The sequence below is a fragment of the Panthera onca genome, chromosome B4 (genome assembly GCF_046562875.1).
Source record: "Panthera onca isolate mPanOnc1 chromosome B4, mPanOnc1 haplotype 2, whole genome shotgun sequence".
Lineage (NCBI taxonomy): Eukaryota > Metazoa > Chordata > Mammalia > Carnivora > Felidae > Panthera > Panthera onca.
This window is the reverse complement of record NC_138345.1, coordinates 45,992,948-46,014,187: the sequence shown is the minus strand read 5'-3', so window position 1 is coordinate 46,014,187 and position 21,240 is coordinate 45,992,948. Positions and strand designations below refer to the sequence as shown.

Genomic DNA, 21,240 nt, shown 5'->3' with positions numbered 1-21,240 from the left:
GAGTCTAATAGAGCCATCCCCATGTTCCTTCTTGTCCCTCAATAGTAGAATCTTTTTCATATGGTTACTGTACATTCTCTTTAAAAAAAAAAAACAACTCTAAAATGAATGCTTTCACTGTCTTTTGTCAATCACCACTTATTGTTAAAATGTGATACAAACACAGTCAAGTAGAGGGGAAGCATGGAATTATAGCCGACTTCTTCACAGTTCTTTTTTTTCTTTGTAGTTCTATCAGGAAACATATCCTTGAATTCTCCAACCTCCACTTCACTTAAAAGCCTAATTTACTAACCAAAGTAAGATGGAACTGGTGCAGGGGTCAGGAAGAGGAAGAGTGTATGAATTTCGCATGATACTTTTTTTTTTTCACTTTCATTAGAGTAGTCAAAATTTTTTTCACTGGTTGTAAAATTTCACCTTCTATATGTCACATTATGTTCTTAGAATGTGGCATGACTCATACACTTTGGGGCTGGTTTGGTTTCATATGCAGCTTTTTATTGCAGTTTCTTTTGCCCTGTTCCTATAGCCCAACTTTTTATTTTACTAAGTAAGACCCTTTTTATTTTATTTACCTTTTCTGCCCAACTCTCCTAATTTTTGCACTAATTTTTCTTTTACTCTGTTGAGTGGTTCCATGGTTGTGGAAGGAAAAACAATGAGATAAAGATGCTCATTTCATCCTTCTCTGAAGTCATCATGCTGCCCCCTAAACTCTGTCTCTATTCCGTTTTGTTGAATGACACCAATGTGGACTCATGCACATTTGCCAGCTCTTGAGAGCCATCCTGCTCTATCATTTATCTTTCTTCTCCCACATTGTTCCATCTTTCCACTTTTGTTTTCATCAGTTCTCATTTGGAATATTTCAGAAGTTTTGTGCTTTGCTTTTCTTTCTTGAATTTCTTCACCTTATCACCAGTGATTAAAACGATAATCTTACTGCTTTAATTTTCTGTTTAGAGTCTAAAATACCTTTGCATCACCTATAGGTCATGCAGTTCAAGCTTCTTTGCACATCAGAATAGGTCCCTTCTGTGGGATTTCTTTTGTTGGCAGGTGTTCCCCTCAATCCACTACATTCTGCAGCTCTACTGATCTTGCTCTTTATTGAATGTGTCATGACTTCTGATGTCTTTTGCATATGCTCTGTCTTCCTGGAATGCTGTTTCTCATTTTGAGAACTGCCTAAATAAAAGTACTGTTCCTCTGGTAAGCTTTTATTGACAACTGTTAACATTTACTACCTTGATTAAGTATCACTTCCTTGTACTCTCTTAGCACCCTGTTCATACATCTCCTGCTACGTTTATCACTCCTTGCCTAGATGCAGGTTTCATAGGAGCAGTTGTTTTGCCTTGCTTATTTTTGTATTTATGTCAAGGATGATGCTTAGCTCCTAATAGGTGCTTAGTACATTTTTAAAAATTGAATAATATCTTGGTAATTTTTAAAATACTTCTGTGTTTTTCTACTTCCTGTGGCTCTTTCTCTTTCTATATTAAACTTGTAGTGAGTTTTTAACTTAAATGTTAATCAGGTAACATAGGGAAATTTTAGTATTTATAGATGAAATTTATTACTTTACATTTTAAATATTTGAACAAATGAAGGTATTGGGAAGATTTACTTCTAAATTTTTATCAAATTTTCATCTTGACAAATGTCTCATTTTCACTTGTATTTGAAGCTTTTAACCTTGAAGTAACATGACTTGATATATTTTTTACTATTAAATAGTGTGAGAATTATCTATTAGCTTTGATAAGCAGTGGCATACAAATAATTTTATTACTAAAATTCTAATTGAGCTAATTTATTAACAACTTTTTAAAAAATATAATTTGTTATCAAGTTGGCTAGCATACAGTGTATACAGTGTGCTCTTAGTTTTGGGAGCTTCCATACTATACCCAGTGCTCATCCCAACAAGTGCCCTCCTCAATGCCCATCACCCATTTTCCCCTCTCCACACCCCTCCCCCCGCCGCCCCACCAACCCTCAGTTCGTTCTGTGTATTTAAGAGTCTCTTACGGTTTGCCTCCCTCCCTCTCTGTTTGTAACATTTTTTTTCCCCTTCCTTTCCCCCATGGTCTTCTGGTAGGTTTCTCAAGTTCCACATATGAGTGAGAACATACGATATCTGTCTTTCTGTGACTGACTTATTTCACTTGGCATAATACCCTCCAGTTCCATCCATGTTGCTACAAATGGCAGGATTTCATTCTTTCTCATTGCTAAGTAGTATTCTATTGTATATATAAACCACATCTTCTTTATCCGTTCATCAGTTGATGGACATTTAGGCTCTTTCCATAATTTGGCTATTGTTCAAAGTGCTGCTAAAAACATTGGGGTACCTGTGCCCTTATGCATCAGCACTCCTGAATCCTTTGGATAAATTCCTAGCAGTGCTATTCCTGGGTCATAGGGTAGGTCTCTTTTTAATTTTTTTGAGGAATCTCCACACTGTTTTCCAGAGTGGCTATACCAGTTTGAATTCCCATCAACAGTGCAGGAGGGTTCCTGTTTCTACACATCCTTGCCAGCATCTGTTGTTTCCTGAATTGTTAATTGTAGCCACTCTGATTGGTGTGAGGTGGTATCTCAGTGTGGTTTGGATTTGTATTTCCCTGATGGTAAATGATGTTGAGCAGCTTTTCATGTGTCTGTTGGCCATCTGGATGTCTTCTTTGGAGAAGCATCTATTCATGTCTTCTGCCCATTTCTTCACTGGATTATTTGTTTTTTGGGTGTTGAGTTTGGTAAGTTCTTTATTAGATTTTGGATACTAACTCTTATCCGATATTTCATTTGCAAATATCTTCTCCCATTCTGTCGGTTGCCTTTTAGTTTTGTTGAATGTTTCCTTTGCAGTGCAGAAACTTTTTACTTGATGAGGTTCCGAAATTCATTTTTGCTTTTAATTCCATTGCCTCTGGAGATATGTTGAGCAAGAAATCACTGAGGGTGAGGTCAAAGAGGTTGTTGCCTGTTTTCTCCTCTAGGGTTTTGATGGTTTCCTGTGTCATATTTAGGTCTTTCATCCATTTTGAGTTTATTTTTGTGTATAGTGTAAGAAAGTGGTCTAATTTCATTTTTCTACATGTTGCTGTCCAGTTCTCCCAGCACCGTTTGCTAAAGAGACTGTCTTTTTTCCATTGAATACTCTTTCCTGCTTTGTCAAAGATTAGTTGGCCATGCATTTGTAGGTACGATTCTGGGTTCTCTGTTCTATTCCATTGGTCTATGTATGTGTTTTTGTGCCAGTACCATATCGTCTTCATGATTACAGCTTTGTAGTAGAGGCTAAAGTCCGGGATCATGATGCCTCCTGCTTTGGTTTTCTTTTTCAATATTACTTTGACTATTCGGGGTCTTTTCTGGTTCCATACAAATTTTAGGATTGTTTATTCTAGCTTTGAGAAGAATGCTGGTGCTATTTTGATTGGGATTACACTGAATGTGTAGATTGCTTTGGGTAGTATTGACATTTTAACAGTATTCTTCCAGTCCATGAGCATGGAACATTTTTCCATTTCTTTGTGTCTTCTTCAATTTCGTTCATAAGTTTTCTGTAGTTTTCAGCATACATCTTTGGCTAGGTTTATTCTTAGATATTTTCTGGTTCTTGGCCCAGTTGTAAATGGGACCAATGTCTTGATTTCTCTTTCTGGTGCTTCATTATTGATGTATAGAAATGCAACTGATTTCTGTATATTGATTTTGTATCCTGTGACTTTGCTGAATTCTTGTATCAGTTCTAGCAGCTTTTGGTGGAGTCTTTTGGGTTTTCCATGTAGGGTATCATGTCATCTGCGAAAAGTGAAAGTTTGACTACTTCTTTGCCAATTTGGATGCCTTTTATTTCATTTTGTTGTCTGATTACTGAGGCTAGGACTTCCAACACTATGTTAAACAACAGTAGTGAGAGTGGACATCCCTGTCGTGTTCCTGATCTCAGGGGGAAAGCTCTCAGTTTTTCCCCATTGAGGATGATATTAGCTGTCGGCCTTTCATATATGGCTTTTATGATGTTAGGTATGTTCTTTTTATCCCTACTTTCTTGAGGGTTTTTATTGAGAGAGGGTACTATATTTTGTCAAATGCTTTTTCTGCATCTATTGACAGGATCGAATGGTCCTTATTCTTTATTTTATTAATGTGATGTATCACATTGATTGATTTGCAAATATTGAAGCAGCCCTGCAGCCCAGGAATGAATCCCACTTGATCATGGTGAATAATTCTTTTTATATACCGTTGCATTCAATTTGCTAGTATCTTGTTGAGAATTTTTACATCCATGTTCATCAGGGATATTGGCCTGTAATTCTCCTTTTTAGTGGGGTCTCTGTCTGGTTTGGGAATCAAGGTAATGCTGCCTTCAGAGAATGAGTCCGGAAGTTTTCCTTCCGTTTCTGTTTTTTTGGAACAGCTTGAGAAGGAAAGTTATTAATGTCTGGTAGAATTCCCCTGGTAAGCCATCTGGCCCAGAACTCTTACTTGTTGGGAGATTTTTGATTACTGATTCAATTTCTTCACTAGCTAGGTTTCATAGCATTGTGATTTGAAAATGTGCATGGTATGATCTCATTTCTTTTATATTTATTGAGGGCTGTTTTGTGACCCAGTATGTGCTCTATCTTGGAGAATGTTCCATGTGCAGTAGAGAAAATGTGTATTCTGCTTTTGGATGAAAAGTTCTGAATATATCTGTCAAGTCCATCTGGTCCAGTGTATCATTCAGGGCCACTGTTTCTTTATTGATATTCTGTCTAGATGATCTGTCCATTGTTGTAAGTGGAGTATTAAAGTCCCCTGCAATTACCACATTCTTACCAATAAGATTGCTGATGTTATTGTTATATATATTTGGATGCTTCTGAATTCGGTGCATAGCTCTTCTTGATGGATAATTGTTAGCTCTTCTTGATGGATAGACCCTGTAATTATGATATAATGCCCTTCTTCATCTCTTGTTACAGCCTTTAGTTTAAAATCTAGTTTGTCTGAAAAAAGTATGGCTACTCCAGCTTTCTTTTGACTTGCATGATAGGTGGTTCTCCATCCCCTCACTTCAATCTGAAGGTGTCCTCAAGTCTAAAATGGGTCTCTTGTAAGACAGCAAGTAGATGGATGGTTTTTGTTGTTGTTTTTTTAATCCATTCTGATACCCTGTGTCTTTAGATTGGAGCATTTAGTCCATTTACATTTAGCATTTTTATTGAAAGATAGGGATTTAGTGTCATTGTGTTATCTGTAGGTTTCATGCTTGTGGTAATGTCCCTGGTCCTTTGTAGTCTTTGCAACATTCCACTCACGGAGTCCCCTTTAGGATCTCTTATAGGGCTGGTTTAGTGGTGATGAACTCCTTCAGTTTTTGTTTGGGAAAACCTTTATCTCTCCTATTCTGAATGACAGCTTTGCTGGATAAAGGATTCTTGGCTGCATATTTTTCCTATTCAGCACATTGAATATTTCCTGCCACTCCCTCCTGACCTGCCAAATTTTAGTAGATAGGTCTGCTACTACCCTTGATGCATCTACCCTTGTAGGTTAAGGCCCATGTGTCCCTAGCTGCTTTCAGAATTTGCCAGTTCAAGTACACTTTCCGCCCCTTTCTCTGTGTCTTCTTCTGGAACTCCTGTTATATGGATATTATTTCATTTCATTGAATCACTTAGTTCTCTTATTCTCCCCTCGTGGTCTAGAATTTTATCTCTCTTTTTCTCAGCTTCATCTTTTTCCATAATTTTATCTTCTATTTCACTTATTCTCTTCTCTGCCTCTTCAATCCTCACTGTTACTGCCTCCAGTTTATTTTGCACCTCATTTACAGTATTTTTTAATTCATCATGACACTTTTTAGTTCCTTGATCTCTGCAGCAATAGATTCTCTGCTGTCTTCTATGCTTTTTTCCAAGCCCAGAGATTAATCTTATGACTATTATTCTAAATTCTTGTTCACTTATATTGTTTATATCTATTTTCACCAATTCTTTAGCTGTCATTTCTTCCTGGAATTTCTTTTGAGGAGAATTCTTCCATTTCGTCATTTTGACTAGTTTTCTGTCCTTTATGTGTTTTAAAAACTTGTTATGTGCCCTGCACCTGTGAGCAGTACTGTATCAAAAAGGGGTCATACACTGTCTGGGGCCTGGCCCTTCAGGAAGTGTTTTTTGGAGTGTGTTGTGTGCTCTCTGTTGTTGTGATTCTGGTTGCTGTATCTCCCTACTCATAGTGATTGTTTTGGACCCTCCACCAGGTGTGCTTTGATTTGTTCATTGAAGTAACCTTGGAAGAAAAAATTAAAAAAAAAAAAAAAGAAAAGCGGGGGGTGGCGGTGGTGGTGGTAGTGGTAGAAGAATCCTTAACCCATACAAAGAGAGAAATGACAGGAGTGGGGAAAAATAAAAGAAAATTGATTGGGCAGAGAAACTATGCAGTTTAATCCAGAGAGAGGGAGAGGAAAATAAAGAAGGAGATACAGAACAGGTGTAAAGAGAATAGATTAAATATGTCTTCTTAAACAAACCAACAATCAGAATAACCAGACTAGAAGAGGGAAAAAAGAAAGAGAAAGGGAAGGAAAAAAAAAAATATACACACACACACGTGTGTGTGTGTGTGTGTGTGTGTGTGTGTACACATAAAATAAGAATTGACCAAGAATTAAATCAGAAAATGCAAAACCTCTGGGTGCCTTGGATCCACTGGCAGCGCTGGTCTGGAGGAGAGGCTGTCTGGTTGGTTAGCGTCAGTTGCAGGTAGATGTGCAGTTACCAGGTGTGGAGGGGCGTGGTTTGGTATAGGTGGGTCCCCCCTCCACTGTGGGCTGCTGTCCATTCCCTGAAGCCCCACCTTGTTGGTGATGTGGAGAAAAATGGCGGCATCCCAGACCAGGTACCCTAAACCACTCTGTTCAGGCCATTAGTGGGCTGTTTTTTGTTTTTTCTTTTTCCCTTCCCTCCACAGTCTCCTATGCCTCCCTGGGGCTTGTGTGGGGTTCAGACCCAGATGTCTTCAGGGGTCCCGCTCCACGCTCCCAATGCCGGGGGAGAACCACTCTGCCCCACCAATGGATGACCTCCTCACAGCGCTGTGCGGGTGCTAGCGAGGCGGTTTGTCCTGCTCCCCTGACTCCCTTGCCTCCCTTGCCTCCCTTGCCTCCCTGGCTCTGGATTGGGATTCAAACCTCTTAAAGGGTCCCAGTCCACGTGCCAGGTTTCAGGGAAGTGCCTTCTGCCCTGCCCATAAATGGCCTCTGGCTTGGGTGCAGGCAGTCTTTGTTTTTTGAACGGTTATATATCTTCTTCCCATAGCACTCGAAGGAGGGGATTGCTTTCTCCCTCTATGCCTCTGAACTAGTTGCCGATCCTGGGGCTGGCTCCCTTCCTCCCCAGGTGCGTGAACAGGGCAGCCGGCCCGTGTGGAGAAAGCCCTGCAGTTAGAAATTGGATCTTTTTCTGTTTTTTTCCGATCCCAGTCAGTGGTTTTTCTCTTGTCCAAATACAGTCCTACACTTCCACATCCTCTCTTTCTCTTCCCTTTGTCTCTCTGCAGAAGGGGATCCCTCCCCTCTGTGCCTATGCTGCTTGTTTTATCTCCCCAGTTCTCAGTTACGCACCTATGGCCCACCAGGTTGTCCCCGTGGGCCCCTGCAGACGTCTGTCACTGCAGCCTGGACTGTTAGAATTCAAAGCCCTTTGGCCTCAACACTGCTGTGTTTGAGGGACAAGGGAACTTCAGGTCCCCCTACTTCTCCACCATGTTGGATTCCCCTCGTATTAACAGGTTTTTATTTCACCATAAAGTAGACACTGAATTCTTATTTATTAAATAAGTTTAATGCTTATTTAGGTTAATAACAATTTGTAGAGCTGTCTAAATTTTATTGTACAAAATAGACAACACCACTTACTGCTATATACATCTTGATAGTGTGCAAAATCACTTATGATCAGTCCATATAAATTCTTCATAGTTTATATACAAACTAGGATAAGTGCTACAGCACAGTGAAACATACTGCGGGAGCACCTAGGAGGGAGTAACTCTGGGCAAACTAGGAAAGGCTTCTATAGAAAAGGTACTTTTGAATTAGTTTTAACATTTTTTTTTTTTTTAATGTTTATATATTGAGAGAGAGAGACACACAGAGACAGAGCACAAGTTGGGGAGGGGTAGAGAGAGAAGGAGACACAGAGTCTCCTTCTGTGGGGCTGGAACTCACCAACTGTGAGATCATGACCTGGCTCAACTGACTGCGCCACCCAGAGGCCCCATCGTATTTGTACTTTAAGCAGCTTTATTGAGATATAATTTATATGCAGAAGTACACATATTTTTACATTTGTAGCTTGATGTTTTGATAAATGTATATGCTTACCTTTCCTCCCCCTAAGTTTTTCATCACATCACTCCAGAAAGCTGCCTGAGCCCCTTTCAAGTCAATCTCTGCTTCTACCTAGTAATTACTGATTTCTATCACTGTAGATTGGTTTTGCGAATCTGGAACTTCATAGAATAGAGTCATGAAGTAGGTACTCTTTTGTGTCTGGCTTCTTTTGTTCATCCTAAATTTAAAAATTCATCCTTTTTTTGAATGAATGTGGTTTTTTTTGTATTGCTAAGTAGTATTTCATTGCATGAATATACCAGAATTTTATATCATCCTATTAATGGATATTTGTGTTGTTTCTAGATTTTAGCTATTATGAGTAAAGTTTCTGTGAACTAGCATGTACAACTGTTGTGTAGATGTGGTTTTTTTCCCTTTTTTTTCTTTGAATTTATATTTTAGTTAGTTAACATACAGTGCACATTGGTTTCAGGAGTAGAATTCAGTGACTCATCACTTACATACAACACCCAGTGCTCATCCCAACATGTGCCCTTCTTAATGTCCATCACCCATTTAGCCCATCCCCCATTCACCTCCCCTCCAGTAACCCTCAGTTTGGCCTCTGTCGTTAAGAGTCTTTTGTGGTTTGTTTCCCTCTCTTTTCTCCTCCCATATGTTCGTCTGTTTTGTTTCTTAAATTCTACATATCAGTGAAATCATATAGTATTTGTCTTTCTCTGAATGACTTATTTCACTTAGCATAATATTTTCTAGCTCCATCCACATCATTGCAATTGGCAAGATTTCATTCTTTTTGATGGCTGAGTAATATTCCAGTGTGTGTGTGTGTGTGTGTGTGTGTGTGTGTGTGTGTGCGCGCGCGCGCGCGCGCCACATCTTTATCTGTTCATCAGTTGATGGAAATTGGGCGCTCTCTATAGTTTGGCTATTGTTGATAATGCTGCTATAAACTTGGGGTTGCATGTATCCCTTTGAATCAGTATTTTTGTATCCTTTGGGTAAACACCTAATAGTGCAGTTGCTGGATTGTTGGGTAGTTCTATTTTTAGTTTCTCGAGAAACCTCTATACTATTCTCCAGAGTGGCTCCATCAGTTTGCATTCCCACCAATAGTGTCAGAGGGTTCCCCTTTCTCTGCATTCTCCCCAACACCTGTTGTTTCTTGTGTTGTTAATTTTAGCCATTCTGACAGATGTGAGGTGGTATCTCATTGTGGTTTTGATTTGTATATCCTTGAGTGTATATCCTTGAGCATTTTTTCATGTGTCTGGTAGCTGTCTGGATGTCTTCTTTGGAAGAGTGTCTCTATTCATGTTGTCTGTCCATTTCTTAACTGGGTTATTTGTGGATATGTTTTTATTTCTCTTGGATAAATACCTAAAGGTAGAGTTGCTGGTTCATAGAGTTAGATGTATATTTAACTTTATAAGAAACTGACAAAGTGTTTTCCAAAGTGATTATACTAGTGGTGTATGAGAGTTCCACTTGCTCCATTGTTACCAACACTTAGTATTGTTAGTCTTTAATTTTTTTAATTATTTATGTTATTTTATATATAGAGAGAGCGCAAATGAGGGAGAGGGGCAGAGAGAGAGAGAGAGAATCTCAGGTGGGCTCCACACTGAGTAACCTGATCCCACAACTCTCAGATCATGACCTGAGCCAAAATCAAGAGTCGGACACTCAACCAATTGAGCCATCCAGGTGCCCTAGTATTGTTAGTCTTTTAAGTGTTAGCCATTTTAGTGGGTGTGGAGTGATATCTTACTATGGTTTTAATTTGCATTTCCCTGATGATTGATGATATTGAGCATTCCTGTATCTAGTAAAGTCTTGCATCCATTAAAAAAAATTAAAGTAAAATTTACCTACATTACATTTATATTTTTGGACCAGTATTGCTTGGGATAATAGCCCTCTCTGATTGTTTGCCATGGAGAGCACTCTTGTTTTTAACAACATTCCTGGGCATAGGTTTTTCCATTACTTGCTTCAGATAAAGTCAGCATTCTCTTGCAGGGCCAGGTAGCTGCCAAGTTTTAAGGTCTGCCGTGTCTTCTAAGGTGTGCCACACACTTAGCAGGGTGGATGGGGTGCACATAACTTCTGGCTGAAATGTTACACTTCCTCCTGAGATTTAGTAGATATTCCTGAATAAATGCTTCTCATTTTGTTGTTTATCCTTTGGTCAATTTTCACAGACTCTAATTACTTTTGACTGTCCTTTTTTTTCTTTTCTTTTCTTTTCTTTTTTGGTTTTAGAGGAGAGGATTTGCTGAGTTTCTCACAGAGCCATTTTGGGAGCTCTGGCCTCTTTGTATTCGTTTTTTTTCTTGTTTTCCTGCAGTCTTTTTCTATACTGCAGCCACTCTCCTCCTTCTTGGCTGCTCCACTCCTCCAAACCTCACAAAGCCAGTCATATCACTTTCAATCTTAAGTCTTCAGGTGTTGTTATTTGCTCTTAGAATAAAACCCAGAAAATTTTAAGATGGTCTAAAATTGTCTGGCTTGCTTTTTTTGTGTAGTTTTATCTTGTATGAATCTGATCATTCTCCTCATTCTGGACAATATCCAATCATTATCCTCATTTTAGGGGACACTGCCTTCTCTATTCCTTACAAATCAAAGGCATAAGTGTTGGCTTTGCAATCTGGGGGATGTAGGTTTCAATTTCTGTTCTGCATTTATTAGCTGTGTGACTTTAAGTAATATGCTAACTCTTCTGAGTTGTCTGAAATACAGTGATGGACAAATATATTTCATAACACTGCTATAAGGCCTAAGTGAGATAATGTATGTAAAACCATCAGCACAATATCTTGTATCTAGCTACCTGATATTCTCTTCCCCTAATTCCCCTGAGTAAACAGTTTATATGAAATACCTATTTGTACAAGTGGAATAATTTTAGTATTACCATTCCAACATTATTTTTGAGTAAAATTTATGCCTGAATTTCTATTGTGTTTGAACATGTTTATTTGGGTATCTCATATCTAATTCAGAGCACCTTCATTAACTTAAAAAAATATGCTTTTAATTGAAATATAACACATTAAGAATTTTACCTTTAACAAGGAAAATTTTCTCCCCCCACCCCCGAAATGAGACTATTAATAATAGATTTCTGTTTTTTTTTTTAATTTTGGAAAAAGCTTCAAACTTGTAGAATAGAAGCAAAAATGGTACAATGAACTCCTATATACTCTAACCACAGTACAAGGATCGTATTTAGGAAATTAACATCAGTACATTTCTATTAGGTAATTTGATAGTCCCTTAGATTTTCCCAGGTTTCCTAATAATGTTTTCATAGCATTTTCCCCAGCTGCTCGGTCTAGAACCATGCACTTTATGTAGTTACCATGTCTCTTTATTCTGTTCTAATGTAGATTAGATTTATTCTGCTCTAATCTAATCTAGATTAGTTTCTCAGCCTTTCTTTGACTTTCATGACATTGATATTTTCAAAGGCCATTTGTTTTCTAGAAGTTTCTCAATTTTCTCCACTTTTTCATAATTGTGTTCAGGTTATGCATTTTTTGGCAGATACTATTTAAGAGAATCTGCATGAAAGATAGCATATCCTTTCCAGTGCATCACATATGTGACACCAGTTTGTTCCCTCTCATTGATGATGTTAACTTAGGTGATGTGGTTAAGGTAGTATCCACCAAGTTTATTTTCTCTAAAGTTACTATTTTCCCCTTTGTCATCAATAAGTAACCTGTGGGGAGATACATTGAGAGTGTGAATACCCTTTTTCTTAGTAAACTTTGATCACACAGTTTTTGCATGCTTGATGGTGCTTATCTGAATCAGTTATTACCATGGTGGTGACAAAAAGGTAAATTGTTAAAATTTTGATAATACCCAGGGGTTTTAGTTTTAGTGTTCTTGAGGGAGCTTTCTTTATCTAATAGTGATAGTTAAAAATTATTTGGGTATTACCTTGCTTATGTCATGGGTTTGTGTATATGGTTTTTAGGTTCATGTACTGGACAGACTGGGGAGAAGTACCAAAGATAGAACGTGCTGGAATGGATGGTTCAAGTCGCTTCATTATAATAAACACTGAAATTTACTGGCCAAATGGACTGACTTTGGATTATGAGGAACAGAAGCTTTATTGGGCAGATGCAAAACTCAATTTCATCCACAAATCAAATCTGGATGGAACAAATCGGTAAGATTGCCTTATTAAGTTTATTTTTAAGCTTTAAGTAAACATCATGGTGTTTTGATATCATAAGTGAATTATAAAGGCCTAATTTTATTATGAATAAATTTATGTATTTTTGGCCAAGTGTCAAAGAGGAAGAAGAGTACACTTTTAGTTTGCTCTTGACAAAAGGTAACTACATTTCATCTATCTTGATAGGACTTAGAACTTATAGACTGTATTTTTTTTCTTTTCTTTTTTCTTTCTTTCTTTCTTTCTTTCTTTCTTTCTTTCTTTCTTTCTTTCTTTTTTTCACTCTGAGCTAATTTAGTTATAATACACAAACATGGAATTTCTTGTCAGATCATGTTCAGAATTTTACTGACACTTTCTATTTATGTTCTTGTGTTTGAATGATTATTTTGTTTTCTAGTGGTCTCATTCTCAACAGAAACAGAGAACCTTAGATAGTTGAAGGAATTTTTCCAAGTGTAAACATTTGTAAGTTATCTGAACCATGAATCAGGAAGCATTTAGAAGTATTGAAAATCATGAAAGATTTAAATAATTTATTAAAATAAAGTTTTTGTAACTATGGAGTTGGAGTATTTTCTTGCCTTGTTTTAAAAAAGAATGAAATGACTTATAACAAGATGGTTTAAAAACAATTGGAAATAAATGAAGGAAAGTAAGAAGTATGTGATGAATATAAAAACATAATTGCTTTGTTTGTACTTCAAATTTCTCTTTGAGAGAGATGCTAGGAAGTAAATCTGGTCATGTCATAGTTTTTTTGACTTTCTCAGAATATTCGTATAAAAACTAATGAAACTAGATAGCAAACTCAGAAGCGTACCATAAAACTAACCTCAGGCATCCAGAAATCAAAGCAGGTAAGAGCAGACCACTAGCAGCCACAAGAGAAAGTTGAATAGGGTATTGCATAGAACTTGAAAACAGAAGACCTCCAAAATAGCTTCAACTATTTAGTAGACAATTTGCTGGACTATATTAAGAGCAGCAGCTGAAATGAGACAGTGGCGGGAGTTGCCCACTCCAGTATCAGCCAAATACAGTGTGTTCATGGTAAAGACAGAAGAGGATAGAACAGTCTGGCTCCTGAGAATTCTTGAAACAGAACTTCTAGAGTTCTCTACCAGTACAGGATGTAGCGCACTGAGTGGAAACAAAATACAATAGTAGCATCAAATGAGCAGAATAGGGAAAGTTAGAGGGTCAGAAGAGGAAGAAAAGAGAAAGTTCAGATAAGAATTGGCAGAGGAACAGCTGGGAGGTCTCAGAAAGGAAGCTGCCATATTGTTTAACATTACAGGAAAACAATAGAAGAGTCAGTTCTATAAAACTGGAAAAACTACCTTGAACGCCATCTTCTAAAAATTCAGGAAAACTAATTTTCCATTAACATGAGAAACACAATAGTATCAAGATAAAATCCCATTTAAAATTATTATAAAGAATATCTGACATTGATAACAGTATTTTAAGCTAATAACAGCTTTGAATGCATCTTAGCTTTATAGGTTTTACTCTCCCTCCCACATTTAATGTTTCTGTCACAATTTGCATCTTTTTACCTTATGTATCCATTAACACATTATAGTTACTTGTACTACTTTTATTTTTTAACCTTCATACTAGATTTATAAGTGATTTACCCACCAATATTACAAAATTAGAGCATTCTGAATTAAACCATATACTTACCTTTTTACCAATGAGATTTATACTTGCATGTTTTCTTGTTACTAATTAGCGCTCTTTTTGTTTCAGCTTGGAGGAAGTCCTCTTAACATTTCTTGTAAGGCTGATCTAGTGGTGATAAACTCCTTCTGCTTTTCCTTTTCTAGAAAATTCTTTATTTCTCCTTCCATTCAGACAGCTTTGCCAGGTAGAGTATTCTTGGTTGGCAGTTCCCCCGCTTCTCGGCACTTTTAATATATTTTGCCATCCTCTCCTGGCTTCCAAAGTTTCTGCTGAAAAATATGCTGATGGTCTTACAAGGATTCTCTTGTGTGAAACAAGTTCTTTTTCTCCTGTTGTTTTTAAGATACTCTTTGTGTCTTTAACATTTGACAATTTAATTAAAATATATCTTGGAGTAGGTTTTTTTGGATTCATCTTTTTTGAAACTTTCTGGGCTTCTTGTATCTGGATGTCTGTTTCTTTCCCCAGGTTAGGGCAGTTTTTAGGCATTTTCTCTCAGTAAACTTCCTGACCCTTTGTCTTCATCCTCTCCTTCTGGGGCCATTATCATGTGAGTAGTGGTCTACTTGCTGATCTCCTAAAATTCCCATAAGCTGTCTGGGACACTTGGGTGACTTAGTCGACTAAACGTCTGACACTTGATGTCGGCTCAGGTCGTGATCTCACGGTTTGTGGGATTGAGCCCTGTGTTGGGCTCTGTGCTGACAGCATGGAACCTGCTTGGGAGTCTCTCTTCCTCTCCCCTGCGTGTGCTCTCTCTCTCAAAATAAAAAAAGTAAATTTAAAGAAGTCCCTTAAACTGTCTTCACTTTTATTGTTTTTTCTTTCTGTTTCTTTGGATGAATTCTACTGCCCTGTCTTTGAATTTGCTGATACTTTCTTCTGCTTGATCTAGTCTGCTGTTGAACTCCTCTCTCAAATTTTTCAGTTCAGTTATTGTATTCTTTGCTCTGTAATTTTTATTGGTGCTTTCCTATATTTTCTCTCTTTGTTAAAATTCTCACTTTATTCATGCATTGTTCTGACCTTGGTGAACATGTTTATGACTGTTATTTTGAACTCTTTATCAAGTAAATCACTTACCTTTGTTTCACTAAGGTCTGTTTCTGGAGTTTTTTCTTGCTCTTTTGTTTGGAACATATTCTTCTGTTTGTTCATTTTTCTTTACTCTGTGTTGGTTTCTTTCTTTTTTTTTTTTTTTTTAAATTTTCTTTTAACGTTTTATTTATTTTTGAGACAGAGAGAGCATGAACGGGGCAGGGGCAGAGAGAGAGGGAGACACAGAATCGGAAGCAGGCTCCAGGCTCTGAGCCATCAGCCCAGAGCCCGACATGGGGCTCGAACTCACGGACCGTGAGATCGTGACCTGAGCTGAAGTCAGACGCTTAACCGACTGAGCCACCCAGGTGCCCCAACTCTGTGTTGGTTTCTACACGTTAGATTAAAAAAAAAACAAAACACCGGGGTGCCTGGGTGGCTCAGTCGGTTGAGCAACTGACTTCAGCTAGGGTCATGATCTCACAGTTCGTGGGTTCGAGCCCCGCGTCAGGCTCTGTGCTGACAGCTCGGAGCCTGGAGCCTGCTTCAGATTCTGCGTGTCTCTCTCTGTTCCTCCCCTGTTTGTTCTCTGTCTCTCAAAAATAAATAAACGTTAAAAAAATTAAAAAAAAAAAAACCAAAACACCACCCCTCCTAGTTTTGATGGACTGGTATTCTGTAGGACATCAACCTTATCAACCAGCCTGATGTGAGTTCTTGGTTGTCTCTCATACTTGGGTGATTGCCCAAAGTGCCTTCTTCTTCTTCTTCTTTTTTTTTTAAATTTTGTTGTTTATTTATTTATTTTGAGAGAGAGAGACAGAGAGACAGAGAGAGAGAATGAGAACACAAGTGGTGGAGGGGCAGAGAGAAGGAGAGACAGAATCCCAAGCAGGGTCCACACCATCAGCACAGACCCCGATGTGGGGCTTGAATTCACGAACTGCAAGATCATGACCTGAGCCCAGATTAAGAGTTGGATGTTTAACCAACTGAGCCACCCAGACACCCCCCAAACTGACTTCTTTAATCTTAGTGGCTCCCAGTAGTTGAGAGTGTGCCCAGATTTATCAGGTGTTCCAAAGGGAAGGATCACAATCAGCACCTGCAGGCTGATTGGAAGCTAGATCACCCAGGAAATAACTGGGAAAGTATATAGTTAGGGGCCTTACAGGGAGAGACTTAGAGATGGACATTTTTGCCTGTTTCCACAGCATTGGACCCAGATATACAGCCTGGGTACACAGGTATATATACCCATTAAGAACTACTACATTGCTACAGCCCTGTGCAACTTATAAATGTAAACCCCATTAGTTTTCAGAGACAGGTGATCCAGAGTCCCATCTCTTGGGTGGCATCTGTAAAAGCTGGGGCTTCAGATGTGTCTGTAAGCTGATTGTGTGGAGATACTGGAGATTTGGATTGGGCTAGAGAGAAAAGGTGGAGGTGGTGTCTGTAGAACTCCCTGGTCTCCTGGGATGATTGTTGTCAGCCCCTGGATATCTGCTAAATTAGAAACCTTACTTCAGGTTTCTTTCGGGGAAATAGACTTCCTATAGGGAGAGATTGGGACATGGGGGATTCTGACTATTTCCTCTGTGCTGAGCCCTGCTGGGATAGATGTCCTACATAAGTTTCCTGGTAGCCAACAGCAAAAATCTATTGTATACACAGAAAAGATTAGTAGGAATCTAAGCATACCACTATAGAATATCAAATCACAAAGAGAGCAAGAAAAGAACAAATGAAATACAAAACAGCCAGAAAACAATGAACTAAATGGCAATATTAAGTCCATGTCTATCAGTTATTACTTTATATAGAAATGGACTAAATTCTTTAATGAAAACTCATAGAGTGGCTGAATGGATAAAAACACAAGACTCACTATATTCTGCCTACAAGAGACTCACTTTAGCTTTAAAGGTCATTGAGGCAGAAAATCAATAGGACTAAAATTACCTGTGAGACCAGGTGGACTTAAGAGACATTTAGAAACATTCCATCCAGTAGCACCAGAACACACATTTTTCTCAAGTGCATATGGAACATTCTCCAAAATAGATCTTATGTTAGTCCACAGACAAGTGTTAATAAATTTAAGAAGGTTAAAATCGTATCAGGCATTTTGCTGACTACAGTGGTATGAAACTAGAAATCAGTTACAAGAAGAAAACTGGAGAATTATCATCTCATACCTGTTAGAATGGCTGTTATGAAAAAGACAAGAAATACAAGTGTTGGCGAGGATGTGGAGAAAAGGAAACTCTTGTGCCCTGTTGGTGGGAATGTAAACTGGGACAGCCACTGTGGAAAACAGTATTAAAGTTCGTCAAGAAATTAAAAATAGAACTACCATGTGATCCAGCAATTATACTTCTGAGTATTTATCTGAAGAAAATAGAAATACTAGCTTAAAAATATTTATACAACCCCATGTTCATTAAAGCGTTATTTATAATAGCCAAGATATGGAAATAACCTCAGTGGCCTTTGATGGATGGATGAAGAAAATGAGGTAAATTCCAAAAAAGAATATTACTCAGTTTTAAGGAGAGTGAAATCTTACATTAGAGTGAACATGGATGGAACTTAAGGGCATTCATTATGCTATGTGAAAGAAGTTAGAGAAAGACAAATACTATATGAACTCACTTATGTATAGAATCTAAAAAACAAAACCAAGCTCATAGATACAGAGAACAGATTGGTGGTTGCCAGAGACAGGGGATGGGGCATGGGCAAAATGGATGAAGGGAGTCAAAAGAAAAAGGTACAGACTTTAGTTATAAAGTAAGTAAGTCAGGGGGATGTAATGTACATCATGGTGACTATAGTTAATGGTACTGTATTGCATACTTTAAAGTTATTAAGAGTAAATCTTTTTTTTTTAATGTTTATTTACTTATTTTGAGAGAGAGAGCAGGGGAAGGGCAGAGAGAGGGAGAGAGAGAATCCCAAGCGGGCTCTGCCCCAGCGTGGGGCTCGATCTCACAAATTGTAAGATCATGACCTGAGCTGAAATCAGGAGTTGGATTCTTAACCAGCTGAGTCACCCAGGTGCCCAAGAGTAAATCTTAAATGTTCTTGTATGGAAACCAATTTGACAATAAATTTCATATTAAAAAAAAAATCTTAAATGTTCTTATTACAAGAAGAATGTTTTGTAACTATGTATGGTGATGGATATTAACTAGACTTATTGTGGTGATCATTTTGAAATATATACAGATATTGAATGCTTATATCATACCTGAAACTAATATAAAGTGTGTCAATTATTCCTCAATTAAAAAAAAAGAAAATTAGAAAATTTACTGATATGTGGTGGTGAAACAAGATATTCCTGAAAAATCTCTGGGTTAAGGAAGAAATCAAAGGAGAAATCAAAAGTATCTGAGACCAATAAAAATCCAAATGCAACATCTCTCAAAACTTAAGAGATACAACAAAAGCAGTTTTAAGAGGGAAGTTCATAGGGATAATTGCCTATAGGAAGGAACGAAAGCTCAATCTAAATTTATTCTTCAAAGAACTAGATAAAGAGAACAAACTAAGCCCAGAGTTTCTGGAATGAAGGAAATACCAAAGAATTAGAGTGGAAATTCATGAAATAGAGACAATAAAGGCAATAGAAAAGATCTATCTAATCAAATTAAGAGCTCTTTTTGAAGAGAGGAACAAAATAGACAAACCTTTAGCTAGGCTTAACAAGAAAAAAGAAGACTGAAGTAAAATCAGAAGTGAGAGAGTAGACATTACAACTGATACCACACAAATACAAAGGATCAGAGGAGACTACTATGAACAAGTATACACCAAACAAATTGAGCAACCTAGAAGAAATGGAAAATTCCTAGAAACATACAGTCTGTCAAGACTGAATCATGAAAGGGGTGCCTGGGTGGCTAAGGGGTGCCTGGGTGGCTCAGTCGGCTCAGGTCATGATCTCAGGGTTCGTGAGTTCAAGCCCCATGTCAGGCTCTGTTGTCGCAGCTCTCAAAAATGAATAAACATTAAAAAAATAGTAATAATAAACCCTGAATCATGAAGAAATAGAAAATCTGAATGGATCCGATACTTACAAGGAGATTGAATTAGCAATCAAAAGCCTCTCAAAAAACAAAAGTCTAGGACCAGACTCCTTCACTGGTAAACTCTACCACACCCTTGAGGAAGAATTAATACCAACCCTTCTTAAAATCTTCTACAGAATAGAAGAGTGGGGGGAGTACTTTCCCATTTTATAGCTATTATAGTACCTTGATATTAAAATCAGACAAGGGACCTACAAGAAAGAAAAATTACCATCCAATATTCCTAATGAATATAGATGCATAAATCCTTTTTTTAAATGCATAAATTCTTAACAAAATACTAGCAAACCAAATTCAACAGTACATTAAAAAGATCGTAATCAAGTGGTATATATTCCAGTGGCAAAATTAAATATTCATGATTAAATCTCAACAAAATGAGGATATAGGGAACATACCTTAACATGATAAAGGCTATATATGATAAACCCATAGCTAATACTATACTCAAAAAGTGAGAAGCTGAAAACAAGATAAGGGTGCTCACTGTTGCTGTTATTCAACCTAGTACTGGTGGTCCTAGCCAGTGCAGTTAGGCAAGAAAAAGAAATAAAGAGCATCCATAAAAGAAAGGATTAAGTACAATTATCTCTATTTGCATAAGACCTGATGTTATATATAGATAATCCTAAAAACCACCAAAAAACTATTAGAATGAATAAATTCGGTAAAGGTGCAATATACAAGATCAATATACAAAAATCAGTTGCATTTCTATATGCTAGTACTATCAGAAAGAGAAACTAAGAAGACAATTGTATTTACTATAGCATGAAAAATATATGTATATAACACACAGTAAGAGATTTAAACAAGGAAGTGAAAGATCTGTACCTTGAATACTATAAGATGCTGATGAAAGAAATTGAAAAAGACAAAAATAAATGTAAAGATGATCCTTTCTTATGGGTTGGAAGAATTCGTTTGTTAAAATGGCCATAGTACCCAAAGCCACCTCCAGAATCAGTGTAATTCCTATCAAAATTCCAGTGAAATTTTTCACAGAAATGGAATAAACATTTGATGACACCACAAAAGCCCCCTAATAACCAATGCAGTTTTGGGAATGAAGAACAAAGCTTAGAGGCATCATGCTCCCTTATTTCAGACTATATTCCAAAGCTACAGTAATGAAAACAGTATAGTGGTGGCAAAAAAACAGGCACCTAGATCAGTGGAACAGATTAGAGAGCCCAGAAATAAACCAGTGCATATATGATCAATTAATTTATGACAAAAGAGCTAAGAATGTACAGTAGTGAAAGGATAGTCTTGTCCATATAATGATGTTGGCAAAATTGAGCAGATGCACAAAAGAATAAAAATGGATGGGGTGCCTGGGTCGTTCGGTTGGTTAAGCTCAGATCATGATCTCACGGTTCATGAGTTCGAGCCGTGCTATCATTGCAGAGCTTGCTTGGGATTCTCTCTCTTTCCCTCACTTTCTCTCTCTCCTCCCCCACTTGTGCTCATGTTCTTTCTCTAAAAAATAAATAAACTTAAAAAAAAAAAACAATAAAACTGGACCGTATTTTATACTATGCACAAAAATCAACTCAAAATGGGTTAAAGACATACATTTAAAACCTGAAACCATAAAATGCCTAGAAGAAAACATGGGGTAAGCTTGACATGAATATTGATAGTGATTTTTTGGTTTTGTCAACAGAAGCAAGATAATGAAAGCAAAAATAAGTAGCACTGCATCAAACTAAAAAGCTGGACAATAAAGGAAACCATCAACAAAATGAAAGGCAGCATGCAGAATGGGATAAAGTATTTGTAAATTTTATGTTTGATAGGTTGCTAACATCCAGAATGTATAAAAAACATACATAACCGAA

General features: G+C 37.5%; 1 protein-coding gene across 1 annotated transcript in view; it reads left to right on the top strand.

The window, feature by feature from the left end:
- Positions 1 to 21,240, top strand: part of LRP6 (LDL receptor related protein 6) — a 177,412-nt gene that overhangs the window by 60,967 nt on the left and 95,205 nt on the right. The window contains exon 3 of the mRNA XM_060658349.3: positions 12,360 to 12,557. Coding sequence (XP_060514332.1) covers positions 12,360 to 12,557 — 198 coding nt within the window. The remainder of the gene's footprint in view (positions 1 to 12,359; positions 12,558 to 21,240) is intronic.